The 16614-nt window shown below is 24.0% G+C and overlaps 2 protein-coding genes across 2 annotated transcripts; one reads left to right on the top strand and one right to left on the bottom strand.

The window, feature by feature from the left end:
- The first annotated feature begins 518 nt into the window (after positions 1-518).
- Positions 519-4788, top strand: LOC127281541 (60S ribosomal protein L23a). The gene is made up of 4 exons (XM_051305266.1): positions 519-629; positions 1249-1523; positions 4080-4207; positions 4442-4788. The coding sequence occupies exons 1-4, from the start codon at positions 596-598 to the stop codon at positions 4701-4703; spliced, it is 699 nt and encodes a 232-aa protein (XP_051161223.1). The 5' UTR covers positions 519-595; the 3' UTR covers positions 4704-4788.
- Positions 4789-5554: 766 nt separating this feature from the next.
- LOC127281528 (pre-mRNA-splicing factor ATP-dependent RNA helicase PRP16) lies at positions 5555-16449 on the bottom strand. Its single transcript, XM_051305251.1, has 5 exons — positions 15807-16449; positions 12780-13018; positions 8725-10670; positions 7980-8652; positions 5555-5909 (listed from the first exon to the last, which is right to left on the bottom strand). The coding sequence occupies exons 1-5, from the start codon at positions 16248-16250 to the stop codon at positions 5831-5833; spliced, it is 3381 nt and encodes a 1126-aa protein (XP_051161208.1). The 5' UTR covers positions 16251-16449; the 3' UTR covers positions 5555-5830.
- Between the last annotated feature and the right edge of the window lie 165 nt (positions 16450-16614).

Genomic DNA, 16614 nt, shown 5'->3' on the forward strand with positions numbered 1-16614 from the left:
CATTTTTAATCGATATCAAAAAAAAAAAAAAAAAAAAAAATGTGAAAAATTATTTATCCTTTTTTTGATATTTAATTAAATATTTTTAATAAAAAACAAATTTTTGACGAAAAAATTTTCAATTAAAATTTTTATATTTCAATTAAATCTTTTATTAAAATATTCAACTGGAGTTAATTTTTATTTTAATTAATTTTTGAAATAGTTTTTGTTTAAAAAGAATATTATTGTTATTGTTAATACAAAAAAATTGATTGAAAATTTGAATTTAGTTTAAAAAAAAAATTCTAAACCCGATGTACGAGTGATCAGGTAAAAAAGCTCTTTGCCAGGGGCTGGAGTTTGTATATACATTTCTCATTTATTTATTTAATTATTTATTATATACCATTGTAAATATTGTATGTTATAAGCTCTTACATTTAATTCAAATGCAATTTCTATAAAAAAAAGTTATAAATAAGAATAATTTTTTTAAATTTTGAATAAAAAACTGATTAACGTAGTCTATTTTCAATATTCAATATCCGCTTTTGATTTTAGTAGTTAGTGTTTCCGGTTGCCGTGATCGGACCTATCCTCCTTTTAGCTAAAAATGGCTCCCAAACCGAAACCTACGGAAAAAGCAGGTGAATATTTTTCTGATAAAATTCTTATTTCTATAATATATCTAGTGTTTATTAAAAATTTATAAATCATGTATGCTTTTTTTAATAAATAATTCACTAGCTTTTTTATTGAAAATACATTTTTAATAAAATAAACAGAATATCACATTTTGCCATGTGGTCATTCTGTTTCTTATTGTTGAACTGCTTTCAATTTCTATTGTCGTAAATATTGAGCTTTTTTTTTTTACTTACAATTATTTTATTATCATTATTTCTATTTATTTAGTAAGTGGAAAAATATAAAATGTTTATCGTAGACTTTTAACAATGACAAACCATGACAACTTAACCTCAAAAAAAATGTCTTGTGCTTTATGTTTTCGTGTCACAAAAGATATTGCGTATTTTCAAATCTTTTTTGTAATTAATCTAAATAACTAGTAACTACATAACTGATTAGCCCTGATTAATAAAAAAATTAATAACTTAAATAAACTTGCGTTTTAGTGTTTCACGTTTTTTTTGTACGGAAAAAAAGAATGATAGTCAAAAATGTGTGAACAACTTCATTTCAAATGAAATTTCGAAAAATTATTTTTCAAATTGAAAGAAATTAAATTTTTTTTTCAATTTATAGGCGCAAAGTCTGGGGACAAAAAGTCCGCAGAGAAAAAGACAGAAAAGAAGCCAGCAACCGCAGCTTCTTCGACATCGAAAGTAACGAAACCGGCAGCAAAACCTGCAGTTGCCAAAAAGCCTGCAGCCGCTAAACAAGCTCCGGCGAAGAAGCAAGCACCAGCAAAACCTGCGGCAGCGGCGAAAAAACCAGCAGCGGCTAAACCCGCGAAGAAAATTCCCAAGGGAGGAAAAGCTCCAACAACTGTACAAAAGGCTTTGAAAGCACAAAAGAAGGTATTTTATTTTCATTTTTTAAATAAATAAAATTTTAATAATTTAAATTCTATTTTTATTTTTATAACTTATTATAAATAATTTATACTATAAATTTATACAGGCCTCGGATTATACGACTTTTTCGACTTTTTTCGACTTATTTTAATAAAATGCGACTTTTTCGACTTTTTTTTTAAATTTAAAAAAATTTTCTTTTGAATAAAATACGTTTTTTTTAGTATAAAATGCAGATCTTCTTCAGATTTTTATTTCAATTATTTAACAAATTTTTAACTAAAACTTTTCACTAAATTAATTATTTTTAATAATTTTAATGGAATTTATCACAAATTCAATTATTTTAAACTATTTTTCAATTAAAATTTTTATGAAATTTAATAATTGTTTATAATTTAAAAAAAATTAACAAACTAAAATTACCAAAAAATTCTAATAAATTCTTCATCAACAGAAATTATTAGAAATTTCTTTTATTATAATAATTATTATCTGAAAATTAACACAATCTTTTGAAATTAAATTATTTTCCAAAATTTCAATTCAAAATCAATTATTTACGAAATTTTCAATTCAAACTCTTTTAAAATTCAGAAAATTTTCCAAAATTTCCATTCAAAATCAAATAAAATTCAATTATTTTCCAAAATTTCAATTCAAAATCAATTATTTTCAAAATTTTCAATTCAAAATCAACTAAAATTCAATTATTCTCAAAAATTTCAATTCAAAATTATTTATTATCAATATTTTCAATCTAAAATCAACTAAAATTCAATTATTATCCAAAATTTCAATTTTGAAAGCTTTTAAAATTTACCATCTAAAATTGTTTGAAATTTAATAATTTCAATTATAACTCTCTCCTGAAATTCAATTATCTTTAACTATTTTCATAATATTATTCGAAAATTCAATTATCTGAAACCATTTTTTAATTAAAAATCACTTGAAGTTCAATTAATTTCAAAAATCTCAATTCTAAATCGTTGAAAATTCAATTACTTTTAAAAAATGTTATCTGAAATTATTTAATAAATTATTTTTAATTCTGTAAAATTTAATTATTGTCTGAAAATTAACAAAATCTTTTGAAATTCAATTATTTCTAAAAATTTCAACTTTATAAGTCTTCTAAAATTATTATTTAAAAAAAAATTTTTTATTTGAAAATCTGTAAAACTATTTTTGTTAAAATAAAAAAAATCGACTTTTTCGACTTTCTTTGGAACATAAATCGACTAAAACGACTTTTTTTGTGCCTTTAAGTCGATCCGAGGCCTGAACTTTGATAACAATTAATTAATTTTTTTCAGTGAAATATTTGGTTTTTTAATAAAAATAAAAATTATTTGATACATTTTTATTTTATCGGTTCAACTTCAAATAAAGTAAATTATTCATTAATACAAATAATTTATTATTTATTGCTAATATCCACATTTAACTTATAAAAATTTTTACGGCGTCGAATATTAATTTATTGAATTTCTATTTAGCAAAATTGTATAAAGTGAATTTTATATTAAACAAAATTTGCAATTTACATTTAACTAAAATTCGATTTAAAAGAATTTCTATTTAGCAGAACTCTTATAAAACATTTTTTCTAAAACTTTTTAGAAATTTTAAATTAATATAATTTCAATTTAACGAAATTTATGTCTATAAAAATTGACAAAAAAAAAGAACTATGTAGAATTTTTCTTAAATGAGAATTCTATTAAATAAGAATTATTTGGAATTAAAATTTGTTTTAACAAAAACTTTGTTAATTAAGAATTTTGTTAAATAGAATTTCTGTTAATTGTGGATTTATTCAATCACAATTCTGTTAAGTAAATATTTTGATCAATCGAAATTTACTAAAATAACAATTCTGTTAAAAAGATTTTTTTTCATGCAATTTTTCTTGACATAAATTTTGTTAAATTAAAATTGTATTAATTTGAAGTTCGATGTACTAGAAAATCTGCTTTATATAATTTTACTAAATAAAAATTTGATAATTTAAGATTTGACGCCGCAAAAATTCTTTTAAATTAAAATGTTGAGAATATTTATACGCACCCCAATTAGTTTATTTATTTCTCTTAAATATTTTATTTTTTACGAAACATTATTTATTTGGTTCAAATACATATGAAATTAGTGGATAATAGACAGGTAAATGATTTAATTGTATCAAAATAAATTTTATTTGATCAAAATAAAAATCTTTTAGTCTAATTTAAGTCAGGGAAAATTTAGGAAAGTTTTTTCCTAGTAGTTGTTAGACACCCTGTTTGTTTTAAATTAAATTAAATTAATTTATAATCAACACTTTCTATTTTAATAATTTTTTATTTATTTCATATTTAAAATATTTTTTTAAAAAATTTTATTTCGCTTCAACAAAAGAGGCAAATGTCTCTTACATGATGATTTATGTGTGGGAATCTCTTTGAGAAACTCTGAAAACAAAACTTTAACGCAATACTGAAATTAAATTAAAAAATCTACTTTTGAAATATTTATTGATAGGGGAAAATTGAGAAAATTTTTTTCTTTTTGTAGATCCTAAAAGGAGTTCATGGATCACGTGTACGAAAGATTAGGACGTCAGTCCACTTTCATCGGCCAAAAACATTCAGACCGCCGAGAGATCCAAAATATCCCCGCAAAAGTGTCCCTAACAGGAATCGGTAAGTGAATTTAATTTCCAATTTTTATTTTTTCACAATTTACCTGAAATATTTCAATTAAAAATTCTCCTTTTAAAGAAACAAAAAAAAAATGATGATTTATGTGTGGGAATCTCTTTGAGAAACTCTGAAAACAAAACTTTAACGCAATACTGACAATAATTAAAAAAAATGATATATTTACTAATTGTTTATGAAATGAATAATAATTAAAATATTATTTTAAATTTTTAGCATGGACGCTTTTAACATTATTAAATATCCGTTGACAACGGAGGCGGCTATGAAGAAAATTGAGGATAATAACACTCTTGTATTTATTGTGCACACGCGTGCAAATAAATATCATATTAAGAGTTCAGTGAAGAAACTTTACGACATTGATGTTAGTAAAGTGAATACATTGATCAGGCCTGATGGCAAAAAGAAAGCCTATGTTCGTTTGGCAAGGGACTATGATGCTCTTGATGTAGCGAATAAAATTGGTATCATATAAATAATTTGTAAAATGATAAAACTGAAAAAAATTTATTAAAAAAAAAATACCTCCGGGAATAAACATCTTCACGGGTATATAATAATTGTTTTCTTTTCTTTCAAAAAAAAATATATATATAATCTTATCAAATTTTTACAGGATTTAGAGTCAATTTTTGATTTTAATAAATCATAAATTCAGACGATTAAAATTTAATATAATCGATAGAAATTTTTATCTATTCGGTTTTAAATTCATTGAAAATTCGATAAAGTGTAAATTTTTACAATTAAAATTTTAATAGATTTCAAACTGATTTTCTTTAAATTTCTTCTCCATAAAGAAAGTATTTTAATTGCTTTTATTTTTAATTCTAGATGAGTTCAAATTTAATTGATCTAAATTTTAAACTATCAGAATTTCAATTTATCGAATTTTAAATCAAAAATTTACCTTAAAGAAGGATAAGTAATAAGTCCTCATTTTTATTATTAAAAATTTATTAATATAGAAATTTTGTGTTCATAAAATTGATTTGAAAGAAATTTCTAATTTTCAATTAAGATAAATTTTAATAGAAATAATCTTAATTTTTCTTAATAAATTTTTGTTACCCCTTAGTGACGCAGTCGAAATTAAAAAAAAAAATTTAATTCCTCTGAATGAAAATTGAATTAAATATAAATTCTGCTAAAAGAAAGTTTGATCGAATATTTTTATTAAATAAGAATTCAGTTAAATAGAAATTCTGCTAAAAGTAAATTTGGTTGAATATAATTTCTATTAAAATAAAATTCCGTTAAATATAGAAATTCTTAAGAAACTTAAGCTAAATTTTACAAAATTTTTACAACAAAAAAATAAACAAATTTCGTTAACTCTTTTTATTATTTACGAAAAAATATTTATATATACAATTATATACAATTTTTAAAATTCACCTCAAAGATAATATCTATAAAATATTATCATATAAATATTTATTTGTTTATTATCTATATTTTTTTATCGTTGGTAAATCAAAAAAAAAAAAAAAAAATGCAAACAATTCAAAGAAAAAAAATAGGAAATTCAAAGTTTTTCAATTTAATTCTACTATCAGAAGACAAAAATACTGTGCTAAGGATCATTTTTATTAGTCAAATTCATAATCCCAATCGTCCACGACTTCTGTTTGATGCTGGAGTTCCAGGTTCCCATCGACCGGGAGTTAAGATTTCCTGTCTGTAAAAAGAAAATATTTTTCATTATAAATACATTCGTTTTCGAAAAGAGAAAATAAAAGTATATGATACTAAAAAAATGTATCATTAAATTAAAAAAATAGTAGTACAAAGTCGAACATTTAATAAATTTAATTAATTAATAAATATTTTTTTTATTATTAACTATTAAGTAATTTTCAATATATTTAAGGAAGAATCAGGCAAACAATTGAAACAAAAGTTAGTCCAACTTCATATTTTCAGATCTTTAAATAAAAAAAAAACAATTTTAAAGTTTAAATGTAAACTATAATTAATTTTTTACATTTTGAACCATTAAAAGTTTCATTTTAATAAAAATTACATACAATTTTTCAACAGTAGAAAACGATTTAGATAAGATAACTTAAAATTTGTCCATTGTTTCATGGAGTGAAATTTTTTTAATTTCTAACCAAATGCAAATTTTAATGATTCAAAATGTAAATAATAGAATTCCTCCCCTTTTTACTGAATTATTTTTACTCATTTTTTAATTCTAAACAATTTTTTTTTTATTGAAAATATGAAATTCGAATAATTTTTGTTTTGACTATCTAATTCTTTCTTAATAGGAACTTAGAAATATTTGCAAAAAAGTTTATTTAGAATAAAACAAAATTAAACTTGAAAAAAAACCCTTCAATTTAGTAAAAAAAAAGATTTACAAAAAAGATTTGCAATTTCATTTTAAATGAAAAAAAAAAATATATATATATATACAATAGAATTATTCCAATCAAATATCAATTTAATCAATTTGATTTTTATTCAATTCAAATTTTAAACTATCCAAATTTCAAGGCAATCTTTTTAATTTAAATTTCAAGTGATCTAATTTTCAATAATAATCAATTTTAATTTTTATTGAATAAAACAAATTTATTAATTAAAATTTTAATCAAATGCAAATTCATTCGATCGAAACTTAAAATTATCAAAATTTCAATCAATCTAAAAATTAATTGATTGTTTTAAATTATCTAAATTTTAATTGATTTAAATTTCAAATTATCCAAAATTCAATTAAGGGGGTAGTCTGGTGTTTCGATGCCTTTTTGGGAGCTTATTTCAAAATTTTTTTTTATTATAAAATAAAATATAATCACACCAAATCTTTTTACTTCGTTTTATTCTAATCATAAAGTGTTGAAAAAAATTATAATCTATTATTTTTTACTAGATTTTGTTATTTATATTTAATATTAATGTTTATAACAAAAAAATGCTGGCGCAGATGATTTACAAAAATCTATCCGACCGATTGCTCCAATTTTTTTACAGCTTATTCTACACAAGCATGGCTCTGGCCCGTACTAGAATAAAACATTTTTGTTAATAAATAACAAAATAGCGGACTATATAAGCAAAAAGATTCAAAAATTATCTCTTTTTTATTGACAAAAAGTTAAAAATAAAAAAAAGTTATCATTAAAATTGCGTAATTCTAGTACGGGCCACAGCCATACTTGTATAAAAATAAGTTAAAAAAAAATTGGAGCAATCGGTCGAACAGATTTTTGTAAATCACCTGCGCCAGCATTTGTTTGATATAAACATTAATATTAAATATAAATAACAATGTCTAGTAAAAAATAATCGATTATAATTTTTTTCAACACTTCATGATTAGAATAAAACGAAGTAAAAAGATTTGGTGTGATTATATTTTATTTTATAATAAAAATAAATTCTGAAATAAGCTCCTAAAAAAAGGCCTAAACACCAGACTACCCCCTTAACCCAAATTTTAAGCTATTTATTAATCATTGATGAAAAATTTAAATTAATAACCATTTCAATAGATAAAAATGAGGTATTTTGCACATTAATTGGTTTTAACTATCAGTTTTCTTATCATTATTTTCTTTTGATCACCTATTTTTGGTAAATAATTTATTTTTCTTTATCTATTTTCAAGAGAAAAAAAAAAAAAAAAAAAAAAAAAAAAAAAACTGTGATCTCTGTTTTAGTGAAAAAAATTAAGTTTTCACGATTGCTGTAAAGTTGAAACTCAAAAAAAAAGAAGAATAATTTTTGAAAAACTTACTTTCTAATCGACGCCTGCTCCTTCTCCAATTCCCTCTGCGCTCTCGCTTTCATTTCCTCCTCGGCCTGTTTCATTTGATCCTCCATTTCCGAAACATGTTCAGCGCGATGTTTCTTTGCCATATTACTCTTACCCGTTTCTTTGACGCTAAAAAACATGGGACCAAGTTCGGCCAACCAATGTCCATCGACGGCCGTCACACATTGCATATATTCCTTTGCCGTCATCACTAATTCATGATAAACAACATAATCGGGCGTAAAACCCATGCCAAATAATGCTGAAGTTGGATGCAAATGACATGGCATTCCCGTACGACAATTTACATATTCACCAATTCCCTTTAGACGTGCCGCTTGATGAAAATATGCTGAGCATATACATTTTCTCACCATATCCCATTCGGTGCCACAACTGATGACCTCCATTTTTTGTTGCTTTAAAATCTCCTCCAATTGTTGACGAACCTCACGTACTTTACGCATTGCTTTTGCATGTATAAAATGCTCATTGCACCACATTGCCGAATAATTGTTTTGTTTCCACAATTTATAGACGTGTAAATAAGTTAAATGATCAGATTCGGGAATTTGAAATTTCTCACGTGCCGAATCTGAGTCCTCTTCACGTCCCTTTGGACGATAAAATATTGAAGGCACCGACAGCATAGATACTGAGACAAAAAAATTATTGTTACAAAAAGGAAGATCTTAAATTTTTATTTATTTTTTTTTCTAAAACTTACCAATAATTAAAATTTCCTCCGTACATCCAAGTTGAGAAGCAACAATTAACATTTGACATTGCGGTGGATCCAATGGAAATTCAGCCATTTGACGACCCAGTGGCGTTAATTGTCCAGTATTATCCAATGCGCCCAAAATCCATAATTGATAAAGTGAATTTAAAATATTATCCTGCGGCGGTGGATCCATAAAATGAAATGCCAATAAATCCTGAACGCCCAATGATTTCAATAAAAGTACAGTATTCGCCAAATTTGTCCTCTGTATCTCAGGAACGCCAGTGAATAATAATTCATCTAAATATTGTCTCCTCGTATATAAACGAAAACAATGTCCTGGACCAGTTCTACCAGCTCTACCAGCACGTTGATCAGCATTGGCACGCGATACCGGATAAACTTGCAATGCATCCATACCAATACGTGGATTATAAACTTTTAATTTACAATAACCCGAATCAATGACAAATACAATTCCATTAACTGTCAATGATGATTCAGCAATATTTGTCGCAACAACACATTTTCTCATACCATCTTCGGATGATTGAAAAATTTTCGCCTGCAAATCAGATGGTAATTGTGAATAAATTGGTAGAATTGATAAATCAGGAGCCGTTTCAATTTCCATTAAACGATCCTTAAGCGTCTCACAAGTAACTTCAATATCCTCTTGTCCAGGCATAAAAACCAATATATCACCTTTTGGCGGTTGTAAATGTATCTGAAGAACTTGCTTAACTGAAGCTTCAACATAATCTTCAACTGGATTTTTTGAATAATTTATCTCAACCGGAAATGTACGACCAGGTATATGAAATGTTGCAGCATCGCCAAAAAATGCGGCAAATTTAGTTGAATCCATTGTTGCCGATGTGATTATTAATTTTAAATCATAACGACGTGTTATAATTTCTCTCAACAATCCAAATAATACATCAGTTGATAATGATCTCTCGTGCGCCTCATCCATTATAATAACACTATAACGATCTAAATCACCTTCACGTAAACTCTCTCTCAATAAAATACCATCGGTCATATATTTAATAACCGTATCTTTTGATGTACAATCCTCAAATCGAATTGCATAACCAACTTTTTCACCAAGCGTTGAACCCATTTCATCAGAAACACGTTTTGCCACTGACATTGCTGCAACACGCCTCGGCACAGTACAACCAATTATTCCATTATTACTGAAACCCTCCTCATGAAGATATTGTGTTAATTGTGTTGTTTTACCACTTCCCGTTTCACCGACAATAATTACTATACTATTCTCACGTATTATTGTCAATAATTCCTGACGAACGGCAAATATTGGCAATGTTCGTCTTTGTTTTTGTATATTGTGATATTTCTTTGTACCACTTGTTGTATCATCACTAATGTGTTTGGCAAATTTTTGTCCCGATTTAAAATCTGTTTCGGCAATTTGTTCATCTCTCAATTCTTCTTTTCTTTTGTCACGTATACCCATAATGTTGCCAATTTGTGTACCACCTAATTCCCAATGTTTCTTTTGTGCTTTACGACGTTCTTTTTGTTCGCGATAAACACGTACGAGAGGCGAACCCTTGCGTGCTGTTTGTGCCATTTCTGAAGTTGGATCACGTACAGGTACAACGGGTTCGGGTTGTTTTGTAAAAACAATACGTCCATCTAAAAATGGTGGCACAACATTGTGTACAAGAAGATGAACTCTTGCCTCTGCTTCATCATCGGGTTCATCGTCAACGTCAAGTGAACAAACAACACCTGATGTTAACATACGATTACGTTCCCATAATTCATTGTCTTTATTTATTTGACGTTGTTGTGCGGAAATACGCTTTTTACGACGTGCCTCTTGTTCTTGTTCTTTTTTTTGTGTATACTCCTCGGATACGCCACCAAAATGTTGTGCTTCACCATCGTCAAGCGAATACCATTCACGATCCAATCTGTTGAAAATTGTATAAAACTTATTGTTAATTTATGGAAATTATTGAAAATTTCAATTATTTCAAATTTTTGGAATTAAACTTTTTTCGAAAATTCTATTATTTTCGATTTAAATTGTAATTTTTTTTTTCAGAAATTTGTATAAATTTTTTCGTAGAGCAAAAAATATCAGTCCGATGATATTAACTTCAAAATACAGGATGACCAATTGAATATCAGAAAAAACTTTTTTTTAAAATTTTTTTCAAAAAATTCAATTATTATTATTGTTTTTTTTTAAACATTTATTGGTTATTGTCCAAAGACAGTGTCTAGAAATTTTTTTTTTAAATTCAATGACTTTTCAAGATTTTTCAAGGTCGAAAATAATTTTTTTCAAGGTCCACTTTCGATAAAGAAACTACTATTATTATAATAAATAAGAAACTGATTATTATTAAAAGTTTTATATATTTTCAAGCCTCGGATTATACGACTTTTTTCGACTTATTTTAATAAAATGCGACTTTTTCAACTTTTTTTTTTTACATTTTTTTTTTAAATGTTTGAACAAAATACGTTTTTTTTAGTATGCAATACAGATTTTCTTCAGATCTTCTTTATTTCAATTATTTAACAAATTTTTAGTTAAAATTCTTCACTACATTAATTATTTTCAATAATTTTAATGGAATTTATCACAAATTCAATTATTTTAAACTATTTTTCAATTAAATTCAAAATCATTAAAAAAATTTAATTATTTGCAAAAATTTCAATTATTTTTAATGATTTTTATAATATTCTTCGAAAATTCAATTATCTAAAAGCATTTTTCAATTAAAAACTTTTGGAATTCAATTTTTTTTTATGTGATTTCTAATAAAATTCTTCATCAACTGAAATTACTAAAAATTTCTCTTATTACAATTATTGTCTGAAATTTATGAGCCAAAAGTTTTGAACGTTCAAATGAACGAAATTTTTTTTGCAACTTCTTTAAGTACGAATTTTATTACAAAATATTATTTTAAATATCTAAAAAGAAGTTATTAATTTAATATTTGTTTAATTTACTGTTTTATATTACGTTGACATTATAATTTTTAATAATTTATAGATTGAAAAAATATTTTGTTCATTTGAACGTTCAGAACTTTTGGCTCATTGAAATTTAACAAAATCTTTTGAAATTCAATTATTTTCAAAAATTTCAATTTAAAAGCTTCTAAAATTTAATTATTTTTAAAATATTCCATCTAAAATTTTTTGAAATTTAATAATTTAAATAAATAATAACAGAAATCATTAAAAAATTTTAATTAAAAATCACTTTAAGTTCAATTAATTTCAAAAATCTTTGAAAAATTCAATTATTTTTAAAAAATGTTCTCTAAAATTATTTGATAAATGGAATTGGAATATACATCGACTAAAACGACTATTTTTGTGCCTTAAAGTCTATCCGAGGCCTGTATTTTTAAACTTGATAAATAAATTAGTTTGCATTTAACGGTTTAAGAATTGAAAAATTAAATAATAAATAAATTTTAATTTTAAGAAATCCTAAAATAAAAAGAGAATTTAAAGGAAAAATTTAAAATGCGAACCGTTTGAGTAAAACATTGGGAAAGAAAAAAACATGTCAATTTAAGAAAGGAAAATATAAAATTTAAGGAAAAAAAATGTTATAAAAATTTTTTTAAAGAAAATTAAAAAAATCTTCAACTAGAATTTATCAAAATTCCAATTTAAAATTTCATGAAATTTAATTAATTCCAAAAACAATTTTAACTCTGCGCTTTTCAAAATAGAATTATTTTATAAATTTTTATCTAAAATTCTTCGCCAAATGAAATTAATTTCAGTAATTTTAAAATTAAATTTTTCGAAAATATTTCAATTACCTACTGTAAATTCCTTACAGAATGAAAGTTGGATTTAAAAATTTTTTGATAAATAATACTGAAATACTAAAAGAACAATAATTGAATTTTCTTGCAAAACTCAATTGGTAGTTTATATTAAAGAAGAGTTAAAAAAAAATATTTTCATTATGGAAAAAAAGGTAAAAACTTTTTACTATCGTTTACTGTAATTTATATATATAGAAAAATGATAATTTTTACCTTTTTTGTTCTTCCTCCCAATATTCTTTGTCCTCATCATCAACTTTAGGCGTTACACCAGAATGTTTTTTATCTTTATTCCATGAATTGTATTTGTATGACGGTGTAAATTCACTTCTAACGCTATTTGATTCTTTGCTTCTAGAGCCATAAAGTTGAGGTGTTGGATGATCCCAAGTTGAACGACGAGGTTCATTATCATCATCGTCATCATCCCAATTACTTCTCGATGTTGTGTCCTGATATTAATAATAAACATTTTTTAAAAACCTACTACATTTTCATTTATTGAGCGGTCACAGCTCCATTACAATTAATTTTATAAGGTACGTGGCTTTTTTTAAATTAAATCAAACTTTTGAGAATTATTAAAACGCCGAATTTTTATATTACAGAAATTTTATTTATCTGGCAGAAAAATTTAAGCTGAAATTTTGAAATTGACCAGGGTGTCTAACAACTGATAGGAAAAAATTTTCCTGACTTTTCACTGACCTAAATTACACTAAAAAATTTTTATTTTGATCAAATAAAATTTATTTTTATACAATTCAATCATTTACTTGTCTATTATCCACTAATTTCATATGTATTTAAACCAAATAAATAAGTTTCGTAAAAAATAAAATATTTAATGTGAAATAAATAAACTAATTGGGGACGTATAAATATTCTCAACATTTAATTTAAAAGAATTATTACGGCGTCAAATCTTAAATTATCAAATTTTTATTTAGTAAAATTATATAAAACAGATTTTCTAGTACATCGAATTTTAAATTAATACAATTTCAATTTAACAAAATTTATGTCAAGAAAAATTGCATGAAAAAAAATCTTTTTAACAGAATTGTTATTTTAGTAAATTTCGATTTATCAAAATATTTACTTAACAGAATTGTCATTGAATAAATCCACAATTAACAGAATTTCTATTTAACAAAATTCTTAATTAACAAAGTTTTTGTTAAAACAAATTTTAATTCCAAATAATTCTTATTTAATAGAATTCTCATTTAAGAAAAATTCTACATAGTTCTTTTTTTTTGTCAATTTTTATAGACATAAATTTCGTTAAATTGAAATTATATTAATTAAAAATTTTAAAAAAGTATTAGAAAAAATGCTTTATAAGAGTTCTGCTAAATAGAAATTCTTTTAAATCGAATTTTAGTTAAATGTAAATTTAAAATTTTGTATAATATAAAATTCACTTTATACAATTTTGCTAAATAGAAAATTCGATAATTTAATATTCGACGCCGTAAAAATTTTTATAAGTTAAATGTGGATATTAGCATTAAATAATAAATTATTTGTATTAATGAATAATTTGCTTTATTTGAAGTTGAACCGATAAAATAAAAATGTATCAAATAATTTTTATTTTTATTAAAGAACCAAATATTTCAGTGCAAAAAAATTAATTAATTGTTATCCAAGTTTAAAAAATCATTTATTAGATTCAATAAATAGTAGTAAATAATTATTTTCTTAATGAATATATGATATATCACATTCTTAATAATTCAGTGTGAAGGCCAACTTTTTAATTTGCATTTGCTTTGGGAAAAAAAGTAAACAATTTTTCGAAAAAACTAATAGTTAGTTTAATTTATTCATAATAAATTCCAAAAAATTGAAGAAATTTCCATGACTTTTACCTGACCGTTTTACACCCTGATTGACTAATCAGAAGTTGAGAACAAAATTAAAATTGGTTAATTTTAAAATTCACGTCTAAATTTTTTGACCTGATATTAATTCGGACAAATAGAAGTATAAAATAAAAATTCGGCTGAAAATAAATACTTTATAAAGTTTGTACAATGAAAATTCATTTAAGTAACAATTCTGTAATATAGAATGTATTTCACGTCAAAGTGTAAGTCCATTTGCAATTGCATCTCCAATTTTTTTTTCTTCTTTTAGTACTAAATAATTTTTTTTTAAATAATAATACTTTTGGAAGGGTTAAAGTTGAAATTTTTAGAAATAATTGAATTTCAAAAGATTTTGTTAATTTTCAGACAATAATTAAATTTTACAGAACTAAAAATAATTTATCAAATAATTTTAGATAACATTTTTTAAATGTAATTAAATTTTCAAAGATTTACAATTGAGATTTTTGAAATTAATTCAACTTCAACTGATTTTTAATTAAAAAATTTTTTTTTTCACTAAAAAATTTATTAGAAACTGCAGACAAAAATACAATAATTTGAATTAGTTGAATAGTTGAATAGAATAATACAAATAGTTGAATTTTCAAAGAATAATTATAAAAATAGTTAAAAATAATTGAATTTCCTTAGAGTTATAATTGAAATAGTTAATTTTAAAAAAATTTAGAAATTTAGAATTTTAGAAGCTTTTAAATTCAAATTTTTGAAAATAATTGAATTATAATTGAAATTTTTGATAATAATTCAATTTTAGTTGATTTTTGATTGAAAATTTTAATAAAAAATAATTTTGAGTTGAAATTTTTGAGCATAATTGTATTTTAGTTGATTTTTAATTGAAAATTTTGAAAATAATTGCATTTTCTTTGATTTTGAATTGAAATTTTGGGAAATAATTGAATTTTAATTGAAATTTTTTATTGAAAATGTTGATAATAATTAATTTTGAATTGAAATTTTGGATAATTATTGAATTTTAATTGATTTTGAATTGAAATTTTGGGTAATAATTGAATTTGAATAATAAAATTATTAATATTTACACAATTTCAATGTTAATTTAAAAACATTTTTCCAAGGTTAATTGAAGTGCTTATTAGCTTAACGTTAAGTTTAAATAGCCCCATCAAATAAATTTTTTTTTTTTTTTTTTTTTTTTTTGCTAATGAAACTTGGAGAACATCTTCAGAAGGATGTTCAAAATTTATTTGAGCTGTTAACAAATTGGTTTTTAATTTTTTTTTTATTTCTGAAAAAATTTCGCTTTTTGTTTCACAATTTCACCTTCGATTTATATTTTGAATTGAAATGTAAACTTGTAAATGAATTATTTATATACCTTTGCCCTGTATTTTGGTGTTTGTGGTTCATCACGAAATCTTGGTGTTTGTCGTGAACTGTCTCTGCTACTGCTACTTCTACTGCTATAATTACGTCGACGATCTCTATCTCTGTCGTCACTTCGTTTTTTCTCCCTATTACGATCTCTGTCCTTGTATCTATCACCCTCGGGTGCATGTAATCTTTGTCGTTTTAATCTTGATTCCAAACGTTCTCTAGCTTCACGATTAACACCAGCAGTGTAAGTTGGCGTTTCCTCTTGAGGTGCACGATATTTTTTTTCTTTTTCATTGCGTATTTTTTGCGCTAATTTATCAAGACCCAATGCAGATGCTTGAGGCTTTTTAAATGTATGATCTGAAACTTTTTTACGAATAATTAAGCCACCAGTTTCATTTTGTGAGCCTTCTAACCTATAAACGTCTTCTGATGATTCTTCCATGATTTTTATTTAATATTTTTCACTTGATTGAGAAAAAAAAATTCACTATTACTATATAAGAAAAATGTGTTTTATTTAAGGTTATTTTAATTTTTTCTTTAAAAATATACAACGTATGCGTATTTATATAAACGATGAAAAATAATATTAAACGTCAAAATTCGTCAAATTATATATACACAAAATTTTGTATACACAATACTTTTTTCTGTATGTATGTGTGAGTTTAAAGGTGATTTTATAACGCGACCAGAGTTGGGAATGTAATATACGTGATTTTTTATGGAGCGTCTGTGACGTAGCGGAACGTGTTACACACGAATACGTGTTCTGCTAATTGTAGTTCAAATAATTTCCGCTATAG

The sequence above is a fragment of the Leptopilina boulardi genome, unplaced genomic scaffold (genome assembly GCF_019393585.1).
Source record: "Leptopilina boulardi isolate dan_hultmark-lab unplaced genomic scaffold, ZJU_Lbou_2.1 LbouV2_273, whole genome shotgun sequence".
In the NCBI taxonomy this organism is placed as follows: Eukaryota; Metazoa; Arthropoda; class Insecta; order Hymenoptera; family Figitidae; genus Leptopilina; species Leptopilina boulardi.

Coding starts and splice junctions, on each gene's coding strand:
- LOC127281528 (XM_051305251.1), bottom strand. CDS start 16,250: ATGGAAGAATCATCAGAAGACGTTTATAGGTTAGAAGGCTCACAAAAT. Junction 10,671..12,779: donor TGGGAGGAAGAACAAAAAAG/GTAAAAATTATC, acceptor AATTTTCAACAG/ATTGGATCGTGAATGGTATT. Junction 8,653..8,724: donor GGAGGAAATTTTAATTATTG/GTAAGTTTTAGA, acceptor TTTTTGTCTCAG/TATCTATGCTGTCGGTGCCT.
- LOC127281541 (XM_051305266.1), top strand. CDS start 596: ATGGCTCCCAAACCGAAACCTACGGAAAAAGCAG. Junction 630..1,248: donor GAAACCTACGGAAAAAGCAG/GTGAATATTTTT, acceptor TTCAATTTATAG/GCGCAAAGTCTGGGGACAAA. Junction 1,524..4,079: donor CTTTGAAAGCACAAAAGAAG/GTATTTTATTTT, acceptor TTCTTTTTGTAG/ATCCTAAAAGGAGTTCATGG.